The sequence below is a fragment of the Electrophorus electricus genome, chromosome 5, assembly GCF_041902795.1.
Source record: "Electrophorus electricus isolate QZ-2024a chromosome 5, ASM4190279v1, whole genome shotgun sequence".
NCBI classification, from domain to species: Eukaryota; Metazoa; Chordata; class Actinopteri; order Gymnotiformes; family Gymnotidae; genus Electrophorus; species Electrophorus electricus.
The window spans coordinates 8,993,721-9,018,913 of NC_137501.1; the positions used below are offsets into that span (position 1 = coordinate 8,993,721).

At 36.8% G+C, this 25,193-nt stretch overlaps 5 protein-coding genes across 5 annotated transcripts; all 5 read left to right on the top strand.

Moving 5' to 3' along the window:
• Nucleotides 1-953: 953 nt before the first annotated feature.
• On the top strand, nt 954-2,493 carry LOC113589778 (alveolar macrophage chemotactic factor). The gene is made up of 4 exons (XM_027029595.3): nt 954-1,112; nt 1,312-1,438; nt 1,812-1,889; nt 2,033-2,493. The coding sequence occupies exons 1-4, from the start codon at nt 1,046-1,048 to the stop codon at nt 2,094-2,096; spliced, it is 336 nt and encodes a 111-aa protein (XP_026885396.1). The 5' UTR covers nt 954-1,045; the 3' UTR covers nt 2,097-2,493.
• A 2,652-nt stretch (nt 2,494-5,145) lies between these two features.
• Nucleotides 5,146-6,306, top strand: LOC113589672 (C-X-C motif chemokine 11-6-like). The gene is made up of 4 exons (XM_027029439.2): nt 5,146-5,362; nt 5,479-5,605; nt 5,707-5,796; nt 5,947-6,306. Exons 1-4 carry the CDS (start codon nt 5,305-5,307, stop codon nt 5,957-5,959), a joined length of 288 nt encoding a protein of 95 aa, XP_026885240.2. The 5' UTR covers nt 5,146-5,304; the 3' UTR covers nt 5,960-6,306.
• Nucleotides 6,307-10,327: 4,021 nt separating this feature from the next.
• On the top strand, nt 10,328-11,391 carry LOC113589567 (C-X-C motif chemokine 11-6-like). Its single transcript, XM_027029289.3, has 4 exons — nt 10,328-10,477; nt 10,590-10,716; nt 10,814-10,903; nt 11,054-11,391. Exons 1-4 carry the CDS (start codon nt 10,420-10,422, stop codon nt 11,064-11,066), a joined length of 288 nt encoding a protein of 95 aa, XP_026885090.1. The 5' UTR covers nt 10,328-10,419; the 3' UTR covers nt 11,067-11,391.
• Nucleotides 11,392-13,421: 2,030 nt separating this feature from the next.
• LOC113589575 (C-X-C motif chemokine 11-6-like) lies at nt 13,422-14,479 on the top strand. The gene is made up of 4 exons (XM_027029301.3): nt 13,422-13,566; nt 13,680-13,806; nt 13,900-13,986; nt 14,138-14,479. The coding sequence occupies exons 1-4, from the start codon at nt 13,512-13,514 to the stop codon at nt 14,148-14,150; spliced, it is 282 nt and encodes a 93-aa protein (XP_026885102.1). The 5' UTR covers nt 13,422-13,511; the 3' UTR covers nt 14,151-14,479.
• A 6,615-nt stretch (nt 14,480-21,094) lies between these two features.
• On the top strand, nt 21,095-22,484 carry LOC113589772 (C-X-C motif chemokine 11-6-like). The gene is made up of 3 exons (XM_027029573.3): nt 21,095-21,249; nt 21,865-21,985; nt 22,088-22,484. The coding sequence occupies exons 1-3, from the start codon at nt 21,186-21,188 to the stop codon at nt 22,179-22,181; spliced, it is 279 nt and encodes a 92-aa protein (XP_026885374.3). The 5' UTR covers nt 21,095-21,185; the 3' UTR covers nt 22,182-22,484.
• Nucleotides 22,485-25,193: the final 2,709 nt, after the last annotated feature.

A 25,193-nucleotide genomic window follows, 5' to 3' on the forward strand; every position in this document is an offset into this window, starting at 1 on the left:
AAAAATCCAGCACTATGATTTATCAAATAGTATACCTGCATTTCTATCATGGTCCCTTGTTATATTTGTGATATTAACACAATGTCTATTTGCATATTAAGAAATAATATTGCATTTATAATACTGCAGCATTATAATAACATCTAAATGGAAAGCATAGACATGTAGAATGCACAATGTTCATGCCATTTGAATTCAAGAAAAACTATTGGCAAAAAACTTTATTCAGTAGCATCAACAGCATCTCCAGTCCCACCATCATCCAAGCAGAGCGAGTGGAAGAGGTTCAGGCTTTCAGACACTTGGTATCACCTTGGGCAACAGCCTCAGCTTCAAACATCACACACTGGACACTGTCAGCAAGGCCTCTCAGTCACTGGCAAATTGAAAAGCCAAAATGATAACTCAGAAAACACCTAACTGCAATGGAGCACCGCCACCCAACTGTGCTGCCACTTCTAGATACAGATATTTGTTTCCCATGCCAGTCACACTTTAATTACTCTTTCCCCAATTTGCAGCATTTAGAGAATGATATTTCATGTTCTATGTATGGACATGTTTTTCTTGTATGTTTTGTATGGAAGACTTGTATCTGACCCATGGATAGAATATCTTCTTAGTAACATTAGGACAGTCAACTCTAAACTCTAAATCTGTACCAATGGTTTTGTTTTTTATGCATTCATTTTCAATTTTATATGTATTCATTTCATTTATATGTTTTTATTGATTTTAAATCACAGATCACATATTATCCTCATAAAGAGACCAATGCCCCATACAGAGTTATGAGTGACTCTACAGAACTTCCTAATTCCTCATAATTGTCTGAATTCACTGCAAGGCTGGGTTACATCATTAGGACTGCTTTTTTTGTGGGATTTTCCCAAAAGGAATGGTTGACTTGCATAAAGCTTGCCATTGGTGGAGTGCAAAGTGAAAGTCTTGTCAATGTCTCTGTAAAACTAAAACCCATTTCATTTAATCTCCTCTTTATGAGATAAGTTCACTTTGCCATCCTGATAACTAGCAGTGGTCCACTATGAATGCTACTACTGTCACACTGCTATTTCTGATCATTTTTGGAGTAACTGCAACACTTTGTGCAGGTAAGGTAAACTTCCTGTATCAAAATGACATTAAATCAAAAGTTGTCATGATTTTATCTTTTTTCTTTCAAAATAAAAAAGTCAAACAAGAAGCAAAATGTTGTACTTTTTGTAGACTGTAGTTCATGTCCCTGTGACCTCAGTGTTTAACCATAGTTATTCATTAAACTATTTGGTACCATTTTTTTGGGCCCTGCAGGGAGTGTAGGAGGTCCAGCAGAGCGCTGTTTGTGTGCAGGAACTCTTGTGCCCACTGTCAAGCAAAGGAATATTGGCAAGATGGAAACATTCCTCCCCAGTCCTTCCTGTTCAAAGACTGAGCTCGTGTGAGTACATATCAGTGGCTTTCAAACCATGAGACACTACTACGACAGTGAATACCAAAAAGCAGTAGGTTTCACAATGTAATTAAATTATCATTATAATGGGTATTTAATATTCAATTCAGTTGCTATCTTTATGGACTTCTCCTTAAGTGCCAATCTGTACATTAATATGTGTATATATGCTTTTACACCGATATGTTTATGTATTTATATATACATCCACTGTCTCTTATTATGTAACTTGAGCTTGAAAGGTGGTATATAAATAAAACTCATCATAATCATCATCATCACCATCATCATTATCATTATATGATGATCATTTGACATCATACCTTTTGTGATTTATCCTTATTGGTTTTATTTTATGCAGTATCACACTCAAGAGAGGAAAAAGGGTCTGCCTGGACCCGGATGGAAAGCAAGGACAGACGATCCTGCAGCGTAGAATGTGAGTAGCCTGCATGTGCTCTAAAGCATACGGGCTCAGGCTCAGTGCACCAGCTCAGGCTAATTTAGTTACTCCCAACTCTCTAAATACAGAGAGCCCAACAAAATCACTGTTATGGGATCACCCTCCTTCTGTGCCTTCAGTGAAAAGAAGCCAAAGCCAGGACCCAAGAAACGAAGAGGCAAGAAACAGAAGAAGCACCCCTAAAGCTGCGATGCCTGCTTTCACTCCCCATTATCTACTACAGCTAATTACAAACAGAGATGATTAAAATGGGACTAATGTGGATTTGTGGTTATTTCTGTTCCACATGTGATTATCAACATAATTTTGGGTGTGAATTTCAGAACCCTGTTTCAAATCACCTATTGCTTCCAGGTTATTTCCAGCCAAATTATGGCTTTTAGCATCTATATAATGAATGAATCATATATATTTTAAGGTTTATATAGTTTTGGGATTTGATTACTGCACTCAAATTTCATTTTAATTCTGTTGATGTGGTAAGATGACAGTTCTTTTGTTGTGGAAAAATGAAACAAAAAATAAATAAGATCTTGGTATAACCTTTTGCAGCCAGCATAAATAAAATGTCTACCTCTTGTTTTGTAGATGATCTGTTTGTGTCTCCAATTTTCTGTAAAATATACATTTGGAAAATGCTAATATATGCTGTTTTGACCGCCAAGACCTAATTGCCTGCATTTGCTTGTAAGATATTCAATATAAATGAACATATTTGTATTGTATTATGTCCACCAAATTGAGTGATAATATATAAACAGAATGCATATACATAGTCACAGCATATCTTAAGAGGTAGTTTAAATAATCACTAATTAATGAACAAACTCACGAATCAACCATTTATACAATAAGATGGATCTGTTTGCAATTTTTTTTTTCTGGTGGAAAATACCTTTTATGTTGTTTTCACATGCTGAGCACAAGAAAAGCATCATAATGGTATTATATTTCATATGATCTCTGGAAACCTATAATATGCAAGCGATGCATTTTCTTCTTCATTGGCATCCAATGAGCATCACTGGAAGGGGATCGACGATACATTTTGAGGAACAGAATCACATGTCAACTTTCACTATAACTAACTCATCACACCTGTTGCCAAAATAGCACTCAAAACCTCAATGTATGCTTGACCCATTTTGCAAATATGTTTCTCTAATGAAGCTGATGTATTGGTAATCTGTGACATTTGGAAGTCAGGAATGAGGCGTGAGTGGAGAACTCAATGAGTCTTTGTTCACAGAGAAAAAGAAGGAAAAAAGCAAAGTCACTTCCTGGTGCATACAGTACAGGCTTGGCAAAGTCTGAGATCCCCTGTTTGTTTACCCCTCTCCAAACATCTTCAAATAAACTGAAACTACAACTCACAAAAATTCAGATTGTGTTGTTCCCCTCAGTACACATGTGTCTGCAAAACAGACATTTGCATGACTTCCAGTGTGAGGATGGAAAAACCCTTAAATGCACAAAGTCTCTTTTCTGGTGCACATATCACACAGCTGTGAAAAATGACCTCCAACAACAATGTTTTTTTTCCCACAAAAATGTATCAGAAGTTTCTCCTCACATGAGGTGTTATAAGTACATTATGCATTTTAACTGCAGCTTATCAAATATGGTTGCATATTCAGAGCAGATATTGTAAGGTATACGAAATAGAATCATGGCAGACATCATAATCAAATCAAACTTTCTTTTCAAAATATCTTCTACTTCTCAAAAATATGACAGAATAGAAGGGATGTCTGCAATACCACATAATCCTTAGGTCAGCAAAAAAAATAGATATCATAGATATGATAGATATAATCATTCCTTGTTAGCTATACAGTTCAAATTATGACACTTGCAAAGAGGATCAGTCTTGGTAAGAAAGCCTCAGAAGCCAGTCTACACCAGGCTCTACCACAACCCAAACAACGTGATGTAATGCGACCCTGTCGCGCCACTGACTATAAGCGAAAGTATTTCCGAGAAATTTACAAGTAATAATGAGTGGAAGTAGTACTGTAAAGAAATATTCCACCACTTAGAGATCGGAACTTCCATATCCAAATATAGACTATTTAATCAAAGAGATATCATTTCTATTGCATCCTTAATAAACAGAATAAACTGTACAGATAAAGTGTAAAGAGTTTGTGAAGTGCACAGTGGTCTACTCACAACATGATTATGTAGGGCACTAAGTAATCATGTAGTCTTGTTTACCAAGCCTCTGCTTACATCTATGGATGTTCAGACAAAGGTTTATATTCCACTCTAATTTAAGTACATATTAATAACAAAGTAGTGTTATTTTTCAAGTAGCAAGTGCTGTCAATTACAAAGCTAGTGAATTCAGCTAAAACCAAATTGATAAACAACAAAACAGCTATGATATCTCTAAAATGACATAGTGAGGTGACGTGGGCTTGGACACAGCAGTGGACACAACGGTATTCTGTGTACACATACAACAAACTACAAAACAAAAATAGAAATCAAGGCTGCATACAAATTTATAATAACCCAAAGGCATTGCATGATAGATAGCGCACATCCATAAATGAGTCAGTCAGTGAGAATCACATGGGAGGTGAATGGGCTGCTAACATCATAACGTCACCATGACAGTCTTTCACTATTCTCTGCAAGAATAAGCAGTGACTGAGTACATTAAGATACATATATACTTTATTTAAAGATAAGAGCGAATTCATTTTTTGTTTCATATTAAGCAAGCATACACACAGACTGTATGTAAGTCGCTGTGTAATACAGTGCGCATATCATTCCACCTTGTGGCCATACGCAGAAGGGAAAGAACAGAATTGACTTTGTTTGCTTGTTTCAGGAAAACTATGGAATTCCGCTACGTTCTGGGTGAAATACTGAACAGACACAATCAGTTCTCTTATTTCTGAAATTCTTCTGTTGCACAGGAAGCAAGTACTACACTGATCTTTTATTGATCTTTTTAATTTAATTTACATCTGCATATACTATACTGTTTAAATGATTCAAAGACTACATAACAGCCATTTTAAATTTAGCGTCATTTTTTTTGTATGCAACATGTAAATGTGGCAGTATTTTTTCAACCATACCCTGGTATTCCACACATTTGACATGAACCGTAATAAAAACGTAAACATCGTTCACGAAACCCTTCCACGACAACCGAAACTATGAAAACTGCTGAACGTAAAGCTGAGTGTTTCAAAGAAAGAAGACAGTGTCACGTCGTGAACGCGGTGAGCTGAGAGGCGAAAGCAGACGGGAAATCACCGTCTGCGAGGCGACTATAAAATTCGCGCGAGCGGCCTCGTTCATTCACCTTTCGAGCGCGCTCCAGAACAACTCCACCGGCTTTTGCAACGGAGTCTTCAGGAGCTCGAGCAAAATGAAGTTTGCAGCAGCGTTGGTGGCTCTTGCCTGTTTGGTTATTGTACACGTACAAGGTACGTACAATTCTGTTCATTTTGGTTGTGGCTCTTTTACGTTTTGCAGATCAATGAATAGAATACAACAAATGAATAGTAATACAGCAAATTGTATGATTCTCTTCTGTTTGCAGGACATGCCATCGATAATGTAACGAGGTGCTTGTGTCGAGGTCCTGGGTTAAAAATGGTTCGACAACAAAATATCGTCAAGCTTGAAGTTTATTCTGCCAGCCCATACTGTGAAAACGTGGAAATCATGTAAGTTCAGTAACTGCATAACTATTCAGTCCAATATCCAGAACTTTGGTAGTGCAACATAATTCACTTCCAGTCTAACTTGTCTCATGTTTCTTTATCAGTGTCACTTTGAAAAACGTTAGAGGGCAAAAATGCTTAAATCCAGAATCCAGATTTGCTCAGAATTACATCCAAAGGGCCATTCAAAGGAGGTAAGAATATTTGAATCCATACCGATTATAATGTATCATTCTGTGCAATCATTCCATTGAAGCATACAAGACCAAAGTATATATTCTCATATATCATGAAATGGAGACAAATATATATTTAACTGATACAATTTATTTATGTTTCTTTAGGAGTGCTCAGTAAAGCATGAGGGATAACACTGCATTCACATGGAACAGGAAGCTGTCAGGATATCATCAGAACACCATTTGCTACTGTTTGACTTGCTACTTGAAAATATTTTTTGTTATTGTACGATACATTTCTGTTGTATAATTTATAAGAGAGATGCAACTGTAGATTGCCATAATTCTAAGTTTTTATTACTTTTGTAGTCTTTTACTGTTTTATATATCTGAAATATACTAAACTAAATAAATGTTCCTGAAAACTTGAGAAAAAACTGTTATTCATTAACAACATGCCAAATAAGTGTCCTCAGTAGTGTTTTCCCAACATAGGTTTTCCAATAAATATATTTGTAGCTGTGATTTCATGTGGTGTGTGTGTTTGCAAAGAGAGGCAGTATGCAGGCGCAAGTCCAAACACACACACACACACACACACACACACACACACACACACACACACAACGTTAACCAGCACATACACCTAAGAGCAACTACAATGCAATAACCGACATCAAACTGATTTAACAGAGGGGTGTATATATACACACACAGATCAAGGGAAAGAAGAATACTCGTGTAGCAGGGAACACTGCTATCACGGGGGGTGTGGCAACATGTGAGTAAGGAAAGTAAACAGAATGCACATGGTGACAGAGTACAAAACAAAAACCACATGGTGATTAGTGCCTCTTTCTTGCTGTCTGCCAAATAAGCCATGATCAATAATGTCTGTATTCTACCATTTAAAACTGTTGGATGCTGCGTGTTCACTGTAATGTTCTCAGTTTTTGATACATTGCTGGCAGGATTATGGTGCCGGTGGAATTATATATCATAGTGCACAGAAGAACCACCTTTGCACTTGTAGGTTAATGTCTGGCTTCCAACACACCCACACAAGACTAATCAGCCAGCAAGTGAGCGAGTAAGAGAGGGATCAATCCAGTTTTTTGTTTGTTTGCTTGTCTTGTACATTACTGATACAACACTCTCATTATCTCTCATTATCACATGCATTTCAAATACCAGCCAACAGGCTGGAAACAACAGCAAAGAGCTAAATAATAGGCTACAATATAATATTATTATATGCGCTAGCTACTATACTAAACAGAGATTAGTCGTGTAGCACTTTCTATTTTTGATAATTGGTTTTGGTCATGCCTTATTTCCTGATTGTTCCCCTGTTGTAGTGAATATTGCAGTATTGAGTAATTTCACCAAGTTGTGTGTAGTAGCATCGTGGTATATTTTAATATCTCTCTCCATGGGTGCCTGCCTACAGTTATCACAGCTACACATACACATTTACAAACTCTCCATTAGAATGCATACATCCAAGGCAGATCTATATTATCTATAAATTGACCCTAGTTTACAACTAGTTTCAAATCAGAGGGACAAACAACCTGGACGTTTAAAGAATGAAAGCCCTTCCATCAACATAACAAATATGTCTCTAGATGGGGCTTGAATTCTCACAGAGGTGCAGCTGATGTATCCAAAAACACTACATATCCAGCTGCCCTCCTTAAAGCATTGTTCATCCTCACTGACCTTTCCTGGGTAGGTGGCTGATTTCTTGCTCAATCTGAGTTTTTGATTCAATTAAATATGAGAGCTATTTCTCTTCAAGTACAAGAAGGTTAATGCAGTCTTGCAACACATTGTCAGATATAATGTTAGACATAGCTGTAATAATTTGTACATTAGGATTTAGCTGAACTCCATTTACAGCTAATTATAAGGGGTGTCCAGCATGTGTCAACAGATACTTGGAAGCAAAAGTGTACCATACAGGAATTCTTTTATTTTGCATTTTTGATACAGCTGATACCTTAAATAAGGAAAAATAAAAGAAATAAAATGTATATAGACTGAGACCACCACTGAAGATCTTGGTCGGTGTTTCCACAAGCAAAACTATTACCTGTTGCTGATTTTATGAAATTCCAAAAATAATATTTTTACATACTTTCATTAAATTTGAAAAGGTATCCAGACACTTTCACCCTATATCTCCATCAGTTTTACACAACTGAAAGTATGATCAGTGTGGTGGACTTCCTGAAATTCTGAAAATTATTCTAATTAAAATGACATCATAAACTACAGAAGGAAAAGACAATCAAAACAAAGTGATGAAATGCCGTCTCATGCAACAATAGCTAAAATCCAAGTGTTTCAAAGAAACTAGCTGGCCACATGAAAAGAAAAATAGAAAGTCCTGTAAAGAGGAAGAAGTGCTTTAGAAATTTAGTTCACTCCTGGGTAAAAATAGGACATGTCCATCCAAGTGCAGGGGAAGCCCTGATCTAAGCGTGTAATGTGGAGTAAGCACCCTCACTCAGTCAGTCAGAGCACAATAAGGGGTGAGGAATACAAACAGGAGACTGATGCACAAAAAAACTCACATGGGATTTCACCAATTGCAAAACCAAGAACATTGCAATATTTTGTTCAGGCTACGTCAAGAGAAGGTCATTTATGTGGTCAATTATGTGGCAGTCGCTTTTTATTTTGCTTATATCTAAGAAACTGGTTTTTGTTTTTCACCAGCAAAAAACGATCAACCTCCTATCCTCCTGCTTAAACACACATATCCCCTATCGCCATACTTGTCACAGTTGGACCAGGCACCCAATCTCAGGGCCACACACACACACACACACTGCACTTGTACCATTCTCAATCGCCCGATTGCTGATTACATTCATCTGTTCTTTGTTTGTTTCCTCTCCCTATATAAAGCCCACAAGTGCACTCCTCCAGTGCTGCCTGTTACTTGGCTATCACACCACAAGACCTCCTGCTGCTTCGTCACATCTCAGTACTTTCTTCTACCAGCTATTTATATTTCTGTTTTGTTTAAACCACCTCACCACTGTTCTTTCTTGTTTCCCTTTTGCCGTCATGGAGAATCAAGAAGCTCCATATCAGCACTCGGTTCTCGTTTCCTACCTCCCAGTGTCACACTACTCTGTTTGTTTAGAGACTTACTGATTTTTGCCTACTGAAAATATTACAACACTTTACATGGCATTAATCATTGCCAAAGAAATTCATCCTCATCAACTGGAAATAAAGAAGCCACATCAGTATTACAGATTGGAAAACTGTAATACTAGATTACATGGAAAATTTGCCTGCACCCCTCAAAAACAAAACATCACAATTCAACTTAACTTGAACACCATTCATTAACCACCTACAGTTAAAAACTATAAGAACAGTATTACAATAACGAATCACACCTAGATATGATCCAAAAAACATATCACACATCTTAGAAATCAAAACACATCCCCCCCTCCGCTTACCACATTTAAAGCACATACTTGGACATGAACACACTGAGACACACACACACATCAAATACCATTTATTATCATTATTATTATTATTATTTTGGATTTACTATGTAAATCAGGTATATTTACATGCATATCGATCAGTTTATATACTATAGTTCTACCATTGATGATATTACTATGGTTTTGTTTTCTGTTTTGTTCTTCCACCCCTGTTGTGTTATATATGTCCTCCCTCTGCACTGCACACCCTCAGTGATCTGGTAACTATCTATTAGAACTAACAAAGTCTATATAGTCCTTCAGAGAGAAGTGGCTGCTGTTCACAGGCAAAAATAAATAAATAAATAAAAATAATCTAAGAAAAATTATACATTTGAATATTAAAAAATAGACCTGCTCTGATATACTAAAAACATGCATAAACCATATTAAACTTAAAGATCATCTTGCATAACCAACCCCATAAAAGGAAAAATGTGTGATATTGGAATGAAAATTCAGCACTTTTGAGTTGCATCAACACAGATAGCTTTGTTTGGACTTATAGGACTGTCAGTAAAGTGTGTTTGATTTTTTTTTTAATTTCATGAAAAACTTTCGCAAAATTTGATAATGTACATAGAGTGAGGCCACCACTGAAAAGATTGGTCTGGGTTTCCATAATCAGGACTATTACCTGGTGTTGATTTTATGGAATTTCAAAAATTACCTTTCATAAAGGTATTCAGACTAAAACTAAAGCTCCCGCAGTGTTTACACAGTTGAAGTATGAGCCCATACTCAGTGTGGTGGATTTTCTAAAATTCTGAAAATTATTCTAATGAAATTATTTAAATTGAAGAAGGAAAAGGCAACTTAAATATGTGATGAAATGCTGCCTCATGCAACAATAACTAAAAGCCAAGTGTTTCCAAGAAACTAGACAGTAACATAAAAAAAGGAAACCAGAAGGTCCTCTCAAGAGGAAGAAGTGCTTCAGAAACTGAAATTGCTCCTAGGCAAAAATCAGATATGTCCATCCAAGTGCAGGGGAAGCCCCAATCTAACCATATAAATCTGGAGTAAGCACCCTCACTCAGTCACTGGCTCAGTCTCCAAGCTGCAGTAAAGATCTCCTTCAAGAGCATCATCAACAACATCTTCAAGAACTCCCAGCAAAATGAAGTCTGCAGCAGCTCTGGTTCTTCTTGCCTGTCTGGTTATTGTCCATGTGCAAGGTAGGCTAATTTCTTATATCCTTATATTTGATTATAGCGCTTTTATTTCTGGAACATTGATGAATAAATCTCTAATAATAGAACAAATTATATGATTCTTTTCTTCTTGCAGGACAGGCCATGAGTAGTGTGAGGAGGTGCTTATGTCAGGGTCCTAGGCTGAATATGGTTCGACCACAAAATATCGACAAGGTGGAAATTTATCCTGCCAGCGCATACTGTGAAAATGTGGAAATCATGTAAGCTGTAAAACAATAGCTCGTATACAGAACAACTCATAGTTTGTCTCATGTTAATAGTCTGATCCAGACTAACCAGTTTAAAATTTCTTTTTAGTGTCACCTTGAAAAAGGATGCAGGTCAGAAATGCTTGAAACCAGAATCTAAATTTGCCCAGAACTATATCAAGAGGGCAATTCAAAAGAGGTGAGAATTTCTCAGTTACTGACAGTAATTGACCTTTTTGTTTCTGAATTTAATAATAGAGTGTATATGGTCAAATAACATCCCCTTTTAAAACTACAATTTTTTTAAAATGTAGGGAATATTCAATGACTTTTCACTGATTTGTTTTAGGAGTCTGCAGTGAGCCTAGAGGATAAAACACGTCTCTTGATGTGGAAGAGAAGTCTGTGAACATCATACATTTTAAAATTCTTTACTGTGTGTCAAGATAATTGAAGAGACGTTAGATGTTGCAAACAATTTCACTTTGATAATTCTGATTTTTATATAATAAAAAGCACTACTGTATATTGTCAGATGTACAAATGTTTTGTAACCTTTTGTAAGATTATATTTTATATTTTATTGCTTTTGTATTCACTTTTTTATGTATTATTGCATTTGTTCATTTTAATGATTTTGTATTATGTATCTTTCATATTAAAAGTGCCTAAAAATATCAAAAAGGTTGCAGTATATAGTGTTTTTTAAAGGTTTAATTGGAATCTACAAAAGTGTACATTTGTCATATAATAAAGGTGACTGACAATTTCACGAAAAACTACCAGGTTTCTCATTAGCAACAAATCAAATGTTCTTAATAACATTTGTATTAGGAAGTAAATATGTTTACATTTTCATCAGTATGGATGTCATTTGAGACCATAGCAATGCTATATCTATCAGTAGTAACTGGTGCTTGCCTCAGTATATGCTACTTTTCCTTGAAAATATAATTAAGTTTCATTTGGATACATTTAACTTGTTTTGGTCTAAATCATACTGTATAAAGATACATTTTTGTTAGACAAAATTAGGTTGGTATCTTTGGCAAATGAAATGGGAGAAAAACTGAATAAACAGTAGTAAGAGCCTAACTATAGTTTAAAAACAGAAATGGTCCAAGAATGAAGCCTTGGGGCATACCTTGGGATATTGTGGCAGACTCAGAAGCAAATCCATTAGTGTACACTGAAGGGTTATCTGTTAACATAACAATCTGTCACTATTTAGAATTTTGTTGCCACTGGAATAATCAATTAACATCAAAGCATTTAATGTTAATTTAATTACCTTTGACCTCTCATATTAGGAATAAACATGAAAGACATCTGCTCTAAAGCCATTAATCAGTCTTGAGTGACAAATTGAAGAATATATCTCTTTCACATTTATCAATAACAGGTTCTCTAGACCAAACCTGCTTGATTGCTTCATCGCCACTGGTATATATTGCTCACCTTACTGAAGCAAGTACTACCAGCCACCAATAATGTCTAGCCAATAGCCTCACAACCTGTATTTTCCTGGCCTTTTTTTTTTCTTGCATAGATAAAGACACTTTTTTGTGATAATTCAATGTGCTTTCTGTAAATTTCGAGCCTTACACACTGTGCACTGCATTAAAGGGGTTGGTGAAAAAAATAGGAGAGCAATGTAAATAAGTTAAAGGAATGTGTTTCATGAAGTGTCCAGGATATACAACAATTGGGTCTTTTCATGGTTCCATTAGTCAATTAGTCATTAGGTGCGAAACAAAAATGTGTGTCTTGTGTTATGGCTTAACAGAGTAATGGGATATTGTGGTTCCAAATATTTTCTTATGTGGTAATTTCAGACACATCTATGTAAATCCCTCTCTGCCTTAAGGTTTGTGTTTCTGCTTAATGCAATGGGTAAGAAAGCACGAGGTGAGCAATAGGGTTGGTTGAACAGATTAAAAAAAATCTTCCCGGAGCAGGATAAATATATAAATATATATAAATGTAAATATATATCTTCTTCTGGGCGGTCTTTTTCCTTCAAGCTCAGATTCTCCACCAGAGGCCTGCGAGTTTGAGGGTCTCATATTTAAATCTTTTATGTTCTACTTCACTCAAACATTTTGTGCGTAGTTCTTCTTAATGTGTCTGCATGAAAAAAATAGCAAATGTCTTCCAGACGTGCCCTTGTGGTTTTGCAACAGTGTTTGATGTAGGTCATAAGTCCAGGAGAAGCAGTATACATTTTGAAAGCATCTCGCTTCCCCTATCTACACCAAGTTTCCACTTTCATAGGAAAGTAGTGTTGAGGCAAGAAATTATAATTTTGAATACACTGCAATGATAAAAGTCATTATTAATCTACAGTAAATCTTTATTTCTAAAACAGCTTGTAACTTGGAAACCTAACATCTTAGATGTTTAATTCATCCACTAATATGTGCTGTTGAATAAATGTTCCAAAACACTTTGTTTCATTTTAGGGTGACTTGCCCTGGTTTGTGTTTTGCTATAATCCTTTTTCACAGACCACATTTACTTTTTACTTCCAAAAAACCAACACAGTAGGTGTATTTTCCATTTTTCATTATCACTTCTACAATTTCATCTGAATGCCTTATATTAAAGTCTACAAGGCTGTTAGCTGACAGGGAAGTGAAAATGACTAAGGAAAAGGAACCCACACCACTAAGAAATGAAAACTAAAACTGCCATAATTGGGGATGGCCCAGGCTGGAGTATAAATCTGAGCAAAGTATCACCTTCACTTATAACTCAGATTGCAAAGGCAACTGTACACCGAGCAGATTTCCAAGCCCAAGAACAGAATGAAGACCATCGCAACTTTCATCCTCATCTGTCTGCTTGTTGCAGATATCAAAGGTAAGGAAGCCTTTTTTGTTGGAAGTGATAGCTTTTTATATGAACACTCATACTTGCATTGTTTCTTACTGTCCACAGTGGGCCCAATGAAAAGCAATGCTTTTGTTTTCCAGGACAGGCGAGACATACCCGTGGACGGTGTTTGTGTGGGGATTCTGGCCTCAAAGTAATTCGGGTAAATCGGGTTGAGAAAGTTGAAATATTATCTCCCAGCCCATCTTGTGATAAACAGGAGATCATGTAAGTATCATAACTTTATAATGAGCATATACTGTAGGTATCTTGGTTAAATAAATCAGTCAACCTGGTGATTCTTTCAATGGCTCTGTGCAGTGTCACACTAAAGGATACCATGGAGCAGAAATGCTTAAATCCAGAGTCTGGCTTTGTCCAGAATCTCATCAAGAAGATGCAAAAAAGGTCAGTTTATGTCTATTTATAACTTTTATGCATTATCTTCCCAAAAAAAAAAACAACTTTTATGGTTGTATACTGTCATACAGAATATTGTGTCCTGAGCTTTATTATATTCAGTGAAATGTTTACTATCATTGCTTATGATTGTTTCCAGGAGTCAGCAATAGAGGAATTGTGAGAGAGTTGCCTCATCTCATACTGCCCTGGAGAAATGCGCTGAGGTCATGAGAGTGGAAGCAACTGTTTATCCAGTCATGTGTTCATAAGCAATGTGCCAAAATTTTTATATACAAAATCAGCACTTCAGTCAGTTTTTCAATGTAAATAGTTTGGTTACTTCTTTAAATTATGTAACAGACCACCAAACACTGTGATGTATAATGTTTGTTTTGTCTCTATGTCTTTTATGCATGTGTCTTGATATTTTGACTTTTTAAATTGTTGAGAAAGGAACACAATAAATAATCTTTTGAAATAAACATTATCATAATAGTTGGATTGAGTGCCTCTGGTGGAATTCCTTTTACAGTGAAAGCAATGATAGGCTCTTCAGGTTTTTGTGGAAACATTTCATCATAAGAAATAATGATTTACACATTTTCTCACCAAACAATACTTTTATTACAGCAATCAGTATAAACGCTCTTCTCCTCCATGTGATTAAAAACTTGTATGAACCTGTTCTAAAAATATTAATGACTACACATATTCAAAATTTTAATGGATATCAGAGTTCCTGTGTATTTGATCTTCCCTGTATGATATCACAAATGTTTTTTATTCCATTTTACTATGTTAGCTAACATTAATACGGAAATCACACCATGCACAATATTCACCATGAACAGTTTTGTGTTCCATTCATATTAATATCAATATAATATTAAATGAACATCCACAGCAAATTTCTTTTATGTGAATTAATGCATAATTTTTATTTTATGCTCATACCTATAGAATGTATTTTATGGATAGGCCTATGACATTTTGTGAAACATCACAACAGCCATTAAATGTAAGCTGAACATAATATTAATATTGCACTATAAACATTTTCAAGCACACTGCATTCAGTGCGTTTTACTATCACAGCCAACATTTCTCAGAAAGAGCAAGCTGGAAATGAGGAACTCGCAATATGATTACCTTGGCTTATCTCCAGAAAGCACAAACGTACACTTTGATGTGATTTGTTAAGTTGGAAGGGTTTTACTGCACTAATTCAGAGCTTATTAAAATTACACCAACACTGAGCAAAATTATCATCTTTCAGAGCTAGGTCAAAAAAATTAATAAATAAGTGGTGCCATTGACTCATATGACATTAGTTGTTAAACGTAAACTGGCAGCCTGTTTTTCAACCACATATCAGCTGGTGGACAGGACCAGCAATGCTGTTGGAGCATGCGATGAGTGCCCGAAGATGAATATATTCATTAACAGAAAATTATTTGCTGCATGATTTTCTCCTGCTTTGGACAGACTACATCTTTAAAAAACTGTGGGAATTAGCTTTATACAAACTGATTTTAAAATAGGATATCCGTTGTTTTTTTTTCACGATATTATGAGCTGTTTTGACTGGGTAAATGAGAGAAGAAGGCTGCTTTGTTAGCTTCCACACCATATTAGGCTGTTTCCTCTTGGGATACAAAAGACATAAAGCCGACATCTAGAAATATATGTAAAGTGCCTACAGTGGAGAAAACAGCATGATATCAACGTAAGAAACTTGCGTGACATCAGCAGTTATTGACTTAGCAAAAAGACCTTTGTTTTAACAAGAACCAATCTAATGTTCTTAACCAATACATTCATAATAAAAATGTTCAGTTATCTATTAGCCTAGATCATGTGCAGGTTTGAAAAGTAGAGATGCACAAGAAAGGCAGCAAAAGCAGTATTTATCTCAGAAAGCATGATCTGGGAAATTATTGATATGATAATTATTGATAGAATTGATATTGTATTATGAAACATGTAATGAATCTAAAGCTGTCAAAAATACCTGAATTTCCATTATTCCATAATTCTTATCTATTAATTTGTGGCATCCACTGACTATCACACGGGCCAACGTTCCACCACTGATGAAGCGTTTATGATGGGAACAAGCTACAGGTTCCCACCAAAACAGGTACTCTGACAGCAAAGATTAAAGGACTGCAGAACTTATGTACAAATGGGTTTTACTGACATACATAAAAGTGTATAAATAATTCAGCTGTAATCAGCAATCCAGTGCGTAATGGTACGCTCCCCTTCCCACACATACGGCCCGCCACGTGCTGTGGGAATCGTGTTTGTCAGTTCTCTGTGACAGCCCCCTTATTTGTAGCCGCACACCCGTTGTTATCATACAACTGCATCTTGTTAATCATGGCACTTATGTATGTATTTAAAGCCTTGTGTTTATACTGTCGTTTGTCGGTCGTTGTTCATGTGTATGCGTGTGTTCACCGATCATGTTCGTTGCTCTAGTTACCGCTCGTGCTTCTGTTTCTGTTCTTGTTCGCCGTTTGTATCACACTGCGCTGCTTATTCTATGTGAGTGCGATAACGTTCACTGTTTTTCCGTGTCTCAGCTTGTTAAACAAATGTCTGTCTACGTTAAGAAACGCTTCTGCATCCTGTTCTTTGCCCTGCGGCACTCTGGCCGTTACACAGTGGTAATCAGATATGCTCTCTCAGCCATACAACGTCCTCGGTGATTGTTAATAATACAAACACTACAGTTGGAATAGCTGAAGTACGAACTATACAACATATTACAGTTTAGTTCATTTTTACTGGAGTTACTGGTACAGAAGATCTGGGGACAAGAAGTGAAAACACTCAACTACATGGGTCTAGTGGTCTGAAGTAGGCAGTTATCAAAATACAAAAGTCACTCCAAACAAAACCAAAGAAGAATAAACCAATAATGTGCGACCTAAATCCCCACACCTAAAAAAACATTAAGTCCACATAATAAAAAACACAAAGATAAAACCCTCCACTAACACCCAATAGCCATATGATACCATCTTCCTTTTTTAATAATTGTATTTTTTGTCTATACAGATGTTATCTTCTATAAGCAATTAAAAATCATTTCAACTACACAAACTGAGACAACGGAAAACAGTGGTTTACTCCACCTTGCAACAGGCTTGGTGCTGTCAAACACCACAACATTAAATTCTGGTACACAAGGGAGTAACAAATTTCTATATCAAACCTGGCCTACGTTATTTGTGAAAAGATCTATTGACCTCCGAAGCCTCAAAGACTAAAAAACATACAGTCAGAAGTTCTGAAATCGGCACGGGGGCCATCCTCTTCCCTGCGATTTTGAGACTCGCTTCTGCAGAGAGGAATTATGACGTAGGGAATAGAGAATTGCTGCCTATAAAGTCCAATTTAGTGCAATGGCGGCACTGGCCAGAGGGCGCTCTTCACCCATTTACCATCCTCACTGACCATAACAATCTGGAGTATATTACGGCAGCACAGACATCTGAAAGATAGGCAAGCCAGGCGGGCGCTGTTTTTCACTCAGTTCAATTACACATGAAGGCGGACTAATTACAATTACACACTATGGCAGACTAATTACAATTACACACTAAGGCAGACGCCCTGTCAAGTGTTTTTGATAGAGTAGACTCACCTGAGATCCAGAAGTCCATAATACCTCCATCAGTCATTAAGGCCCCTATACAATAGATCATCAACTCACAAATCATCCAGTCACAGACCCCTAAACCACCCCCCAGTGACTGCCCTCGGGACAAGATATGTCCTGTTTTTCTCCAGTGAGTACATACCTCACTCAGTTCTGGTCAATCCCAATTTTAGGAAGAGGTATTGGTGGCCTGGTATGTCTCAAGGCACAATAGACTTTGTCAATTAGTGTGATATCTGTGCCCCTCATCAGCTACCGATGGAATTGTTGGAACAGCTCCCCATTCTGAAGTGCCCATGGTCTCATCTAGCCATAGACTTTGTCAGGGATCTACCTCTTTCACAAGCTAATACATGCATTATTGTGGTGATCGACCACTTCTCAAAAGGTTGCAGGCTAGTATACGTTCCAAAACTCCCCACAGCTATTCTTTACAATGTGTTTCACCTACCAGAAGACATTGTATCTGATAGAGGCACTCAGTTCACCTCCGGTGTTTGACACTGATTCTGTTCGATGCTTAACATTTCACTTAGTTTGCCGTCAGGGTATCATTGCCAATCCAATGAACAGGAGTTGCTGAACCAAGAGTTGGGCTGGTGACATTGCTGGTAAAGGCTGCACCCAGCACTTTCTGCACTGCAACTAAGAGTCAAAAGGCAGATGAGTTATGAGTTATGAGGTGCATAGCACTGTTCTATCAAACCTTTCACACTATTCGTTCCACTCAAAATCATATGGTGTCATGGGCTCCTCAGTATCTCCCCTTCAAAGGTTTGATCTTGATCCTTGAATGGATTCTTTAATGTTCTTGAACATTAATTTAGAACTGCTGCTGTTGCACCACTGAGGGAAAACAAGAAATGCTTCTTGGCCAAACCTAAATGAATTAAAGTTACGTATGCAAAGCAAAAAAACCCCAAACAAACAAACAAAAAAGATTTGTTTACTATTATGAAAAAAAGCAAAACAGCATTTTGTTTCCAATCACTTTTAATGACAATGTGGGTTAATGTAGGGATCTATTTTTTCTACAAGTGGGGGAAAGTAAGTTTTGGCACCTTTTGTTCAGATTAGATCACACAAAGGAAGGAGTCGAGGTTAAACTAAGCAAATATAAAGAAAGCACTCTTGGAGAACTGGCTTCATCTGCTCCATTTTTTGCATGCCAACAGATTTTGTATGATTGTGTTCCAAGACCTATGTTAAAGGTTAGATAACAAGGAGCAAGTGAGTTGAACTTTCTAATTTTGATAACCGTTATGTGCATTTGAAATGACTAATGGCTTGTCATCAGTGCAAGTGAGAGCAGGCATAAGTGGTTGCAGATGAATCACAGGTAAAAATACAAAACAAAAAAAGCTGTTGAACTGAACAGTTTGCACTTCTAGCCATGAAGCTGCAAGCATTGTAAATAATCATACCTATTGCATTCATTGCTGATGAAGATGGAGCAAATAAAACTTTTATAAAATGGGTTTCAATAAATAAAGATGAATAAATAGCTATAGTAATGCTGGTTTCTTCAGCCAGCCTCGGCCAGTCAATGAAAGTAAACCAGGCTTAGGGTTAGCATGACTTCCTCCAAACTAACTGGATGTTCCCTGGGATACAAACATCTAACTCCCCCCCCCCCCCCCCCCAGTTATACCCCCTGGCTCCTCCGCTTAAGTATTTTGGGTATATCATTCTAGGGCGTAGGTAACAGACAATAGCATTTACTAAAATAATAGCAATTACAGTAATATTTATATCGAATCTCACGTTTAGTCATCACTAATAGTTGTTGTATTGCTGGCATACTTATTTGTCAAGTGACTTTATGATTCTTTCATATTGGTAACTCCCACTGGATTTCCCTATCTCCAGGTAGGCTACAGATCCCCATCTCCAGAAGAGGCTCTCCTTCCAGGGCCGCATTTCCCCCTACAGAAATCTCCATAGCATTAATCTTTACAGCATTATATGGGTGAGTTGTAAGGATTAGTCATGAGCGCTACCTCAGCCCCTTTACAGGTTATTATGAAATCCCCAAATGTCCCAATGTGACATACACACACACACACACACACACACACACACTTTTCTGGGCCTTTTCTGGGTTTTCCCATGACAATAGGTGTATCATTATTAATGTGTGTAGTGTATTATTATAAGCTCTTTCATGCAATTTCTCATTTATTTTCTATCAAAACTGCTTTTGTTGTTTTTCCATCTCTTCCATTTGCTCATAATGCTGCATGCTTGAGTGTTGATCTTCTCTGTAAGTTTAAGACTGTTTAAGATGAAAAATAACTGAAAAATGTTCCTTTTGAGAATGGGAAACTCTCAAAATGTAGTACAATAAAGACAATGGAACAGAGCATGCATGCGTCCGAGCTATGCATTTCTCCAGGTAAGACTGTTAGCTGACAACTTCTCCTCCCCATCCCCTCTTCAGTTGTTCTTCTCACTCATCTTTACTGACAAAGTTCTGTATGAGTGTATGTTTGTGCTCCAAAACTCCAACCCAGTCTACTGTGAAAGACTTTTGCCAGTCTCTCCTCTGCAAAGGATGCACATCACAACTCCTGCATTTCGCAATGTAATGGCATTTTGAAATCCCCGCAAAATTACCCAGCCCGACAGATGCTACAAAATACAGGCCATATCTATTCCTCCCTTCATAAGAGAATGCTTTGAGCAGTGTGTTGTCTGACATGAGTATTCTCGCTTTCCAAAATGTAGTTCCAAGTTACAGTATATGCATCTACATTTTTATTCACAAATGAGCAGCACAACAAAGTAGGTTGCCAATTAACTGTACAGTGACTAAGTGTGAAAACTATTATATTATATATTATATAATATATTAAAGTATCAGGACATATATATTATATATTATATTAAAGTATCAGGACTTTAATATATTATTTTAAAGTATCAGTGCAGTACTGTCAAATCCAAGGGACTTTTTAGATTTCAGATACGTCAATTGGGTGGGTGGGTGGGGGGGGGGGGGGGTCAGCTACATGAAGAGGGTTTTCTGAGGAGCATTCAGTATCCTTATAGCCCTTTTATTTGCACAAAACAGTAACCTATCTCATGGGATAGACAAGATAATTCACCTCATAGCTTCCAAATGGAATGAATGCTTCTTTACCATTATGAACTGTCTTTTGTCATAAAATGTAATTGTATATCACATTTCATAAACATTTCATAAAATGATTTAACATACGGTATGCACTCACAGTGGGTAAAGTCTGGATTTTTTTTTTTTTAATCCTGGGAGTTACAGTGTAGGCGGAAGCCCAATCTTGGCCAGAGAACAGCCGTCTTCAACATCATTGCATCACTCGCATCAGCTTCCTCTTTGTTTGGCTCAGTTTTCCATTACTACATATGCCACATTTCGAATGGAAAATCCTTTAAAGGACAGCCCCATGCATAAATTATATAAACCCCTTTAGACTCCTTCCACCTGCACACTTGTCCAGGGCCAGTCCATCACATCTCCTGCCAGAGAGGGTTCGGGCAGCAGAAGACACCAGCCATGAGCCGCAGCACCCTGGTCCTGCTCCTGCTGTTTGCTCTGACGTGTGCAGAGCTCAGTGCAGGTATGTGAGCCTAAGTCGTTTCTTCTGGCACTTTCACCTCTGCTCAGCTGAGCCACAAAGGCTGAGAAAACCTGCCTGAAAGCTTAGCCAGAGGTTTTGCTAATTTATAGTTCAAGTTGTGGCTAACAATATTCATCAGTGGCCAGGTTTGTGATTTACAGTTCTGTATGAATATGAAGGTGCTGTACATAATATGAAGTGGTTTTGACCATTTGTATTTGCTACACTTGTCTGACAAGAATCAAATAGCATTGAAGAGTCATGGGTAATGATCACTCCACCAAGTCACTTCAGTCTGCCAGTTCTGTTGACATCTGCTGACTGCAATCCACACTCTTCTTCATTGCAGTGTTCCAGAGTTTGACAAACTAAAAACTTGCCACTAATGACCTTGACATGACCTTGGCAATGAATTAATTGAATCAACAACTTCCATAGTTTAATCTGAGATAAATGAACTTTGTGAAACTTGGAGTGATTTAGCAGCTATGTTATATGACTTAGGCTTACCTGGCTTGGTTCCCCAGGGGACTTTATGTAGCACAAACATTACTCATTGTCACTTGAAGACAATCACTTTGTCTGTTGAATGATAATCTTTTCTCTGTGTTTCAGCTTTAAGGCTACACAGTAAACAGCGCTGCCTCTGTAGGTCTTTCAACAAAGCCCATCTTAAGAATATTCAAAATTGGAAAGTTTTCCATCCCAGTGCATTCTGTGATGCTTTTGAGATTGTGTAAGTCAATTGGTTGCAAAATTCAAGCTTTGTATGTTGCTTGACTCCTGCCAATCAGGACAAACTGAAAAAAGTCACACTGCTTCTGTTCTGTGTTCTCAGGGGGATGCTGAAAAACAACAGGAAGCAGTTCTGCCTGGATCCAAGTTCAAGGGCATGGAAAACAATAATGTATGCATACAGAGTGTCAGTGTAAATGGCATCATGGACAGAAATTAGCCTCTGACTTACAAATGCCTATAAGCTTAATCTAACCAAAAGTCTAAATTAAAATCAATGAAATTCATGCATAGATTTTAAAAAAAAGTGTGTTTCAGTGGTGTTTCTCTTCCATCAATATGTACCAAGGTGTATATGTGTGTGTGTGTGTGTGTGTGTGTGTGTGTGTGTGTGTGTGTGTGTGTGTGTGTGTGTGTGTGTGTGTGTGTGTGTGTGTGTGTGTGTGTGTATGTGCGTGTGCGTGTGTGTGTGTGTGTGTGTGGGTGTGTGTGTGTGTGTGTGTGTGTGTGTGTGTGCATGCATGTGTGTGAACTGTTTTTGTGTTTGAGACCTTTGGCTGCAACAAACCAAAAGCACAAAAACCTGAAGATGCAGCAATCCCATAAAACTCCATGGTAGTGGGCATGTTGAATACTCAGTGTCAGTTTTCATTTGAATTTGAATGTATATCTAAAAACTGTTAAAATAAATTAAAGAAAAAAGAAAATTAAAGAAATAAGGAATAGTTGATTTATTATAAGATTATTTTGGTTTATTTCTTTGTTTTTTTGTGCTAGCAAATCTAATGTCTTTGAATTTTAAAGAGCTTGATAAGTGTTGTGTATAATTTCTTAATAAGATTACATTTTGCAAAAAGTAAGTGTCATGAATATTAATCAGAATCCAATATGGGTGCTGTCTGACAAAACCTGACTAGACAACACCAGACCTGGACAAACTGCAGGAGAATAAACATTCCTTTAAATGTTTGATTGACAGGAAATCATGTGACTTTATGGAATTTGGTACATGGCCAGACAGTGTAGCAGTAGCATTTTTGTATATTTCTCTTATCAGCTTTGAGAACTATGGGGAATCCTAATGGCCAAACTGCTACCACACACACACACACACACACACACACACACACACACACACACACACACATACACACACACACACACACACAAACACACTCAATATGTGATATCCAACAGTGAATGAATATGAAAATCAGTTTAATCCAAGCATATGAGATAACTTGCAGTTTGGAACAATAGGCATAAAGCCACCTACTTAACATTCTCAAATTCCTCATTTTGGATTATTATTTTATCCTCACATGACTTTTGTGTTACATGTACCCTCTTTTTTGTTTTACCCATTTCAAAAATGAAAGTAAAATATGAACGTTAATAACCATTTGACTTTTCTATGTGAATAGAAATCATTATATCTATTTGTGTGTTAATGTCAGACATGGTCTTATTCTTGAAGTCATACATTTTGTTGCCTTTGTATCTTGGTGAGTGCCCCAATTGTATCTGACATTCAATTGTTTCTGCTCTTGAATGAACAATGAATTTGTCATCCAGAACAGAAGATGTACTATTCCCATGCCCTGGCATGTCTGTTGTTCTTTACATAAACCACTCCCATAAATACTGGTAAATATTTACCAGTATGCCCTGCCAGCATCTGAGTGTTTAATTTGAAAAGATCTGATCGAACCTAATCTTTGCAGCATACAGGTGTGACTGAGATGAATTATCAAGATATTACATAATATTCTTAGGAATACTTTCATTATGGACACACTGGGCGAGAAATTGAAATTGGGTAGAAAAATTTAAACGGCAAGCTGCAGAAAGGTAACTCATGCCCCCTGCTGACAGAAATGTGATTTTATTTAAAAAAACAAAAAAAACTTAAAAAAAACTGCCATTGTAATGTTATAATGAACCTTAAAAAAAGGTCCTAACATGGGTATTGTCACTCCCCTATTGATTATCAGACACACAAAAAAATAGATTTAATTTATTAGTCACTAAAAGAGACATATGATACTCCATTTCTGCCTTGTTACAAACAGGTGGTTGCTGCTTCCTTCAGAAGATTTCAGTCCTTGTGTTATCTCTGTCCTGATGCATCTCACACACACAGCCAGAGCATAAACGTTCCATAATATTCAACCCAGAATAATTATGAACACAAATAAAGCGAAGTACATAAGTAAAAATAATATAGGCATGAAAATCTAAAAGTAGCAATGCCATACTATATACGTGTGACACAGGCCAGTGCCGGGATGTCAGTAAATACAGAATGCAAATAACAAATACAAAACTGAAAAGCATGACATATAAAAATACACAGGACAAAGCATATGTTTTGTGAATTAATGTGGGTGTTATAGGTGCGGTGGTGTACTGCGAATATGAGTCAGTCAGAGTGCAAAGGGCTTATGGCCAATAGTTAATATTGCATGAATATTTACAAAATAAAAATAAAATCACAGCTTTAGTAATCCTGGCTGCTAATACAATGTGTCTTTTGTGAACCCCAGTTAAAAACAGCTTAAAAGTGGCCTACAAATGATTTATTAAACATGAACAGACAGCAGTGATTTTCTTAGTCATAGTTTATAAACGACTTACATGTTGCATAGAAATTATTTGCAGCATTTTGCAGCCCCAAAACTAATGTGGAAACTATTTTGTATGTATAAATATCTATAGATGCCGATAGGTAATTTACAAACTATACATTTTCAAGTTAATTATCACTTTAAGATATCTGTTAAGACATTTAAAAATTACTTGATAATCTATAAATCCTTTTGCCCACTAAAGTTACAAAAAATATCAATGTATAGACTTTTACAAAGGTTTTGAGTATTAAGCACCATCTTGTACACAGATTTTACATAACAATAAATTGACTGGAAAATGTATCGAAATTTGCCAAATAGAGTAACGGGGCGGCAGGAGCGTGGGAACGAGCAGGGCTGAAGGACCCTGATGGTCTGGACCCTTAGATGGACCAAAGGGCAGATGAGGTGGAAAAAGGAACAAAGCTGATCGGCAACTGAAAAAGGAGCCGCGTGGCCTCCCTCTGGTGGTGGCCCGCTGGTACTGCGAGCCACTTGTTACAAATAGAGGGAAAAGAGTTCTGACCAACAGAACATTATTTACTTTTCATCTATTTTTATTGATTTATTATTACCTAA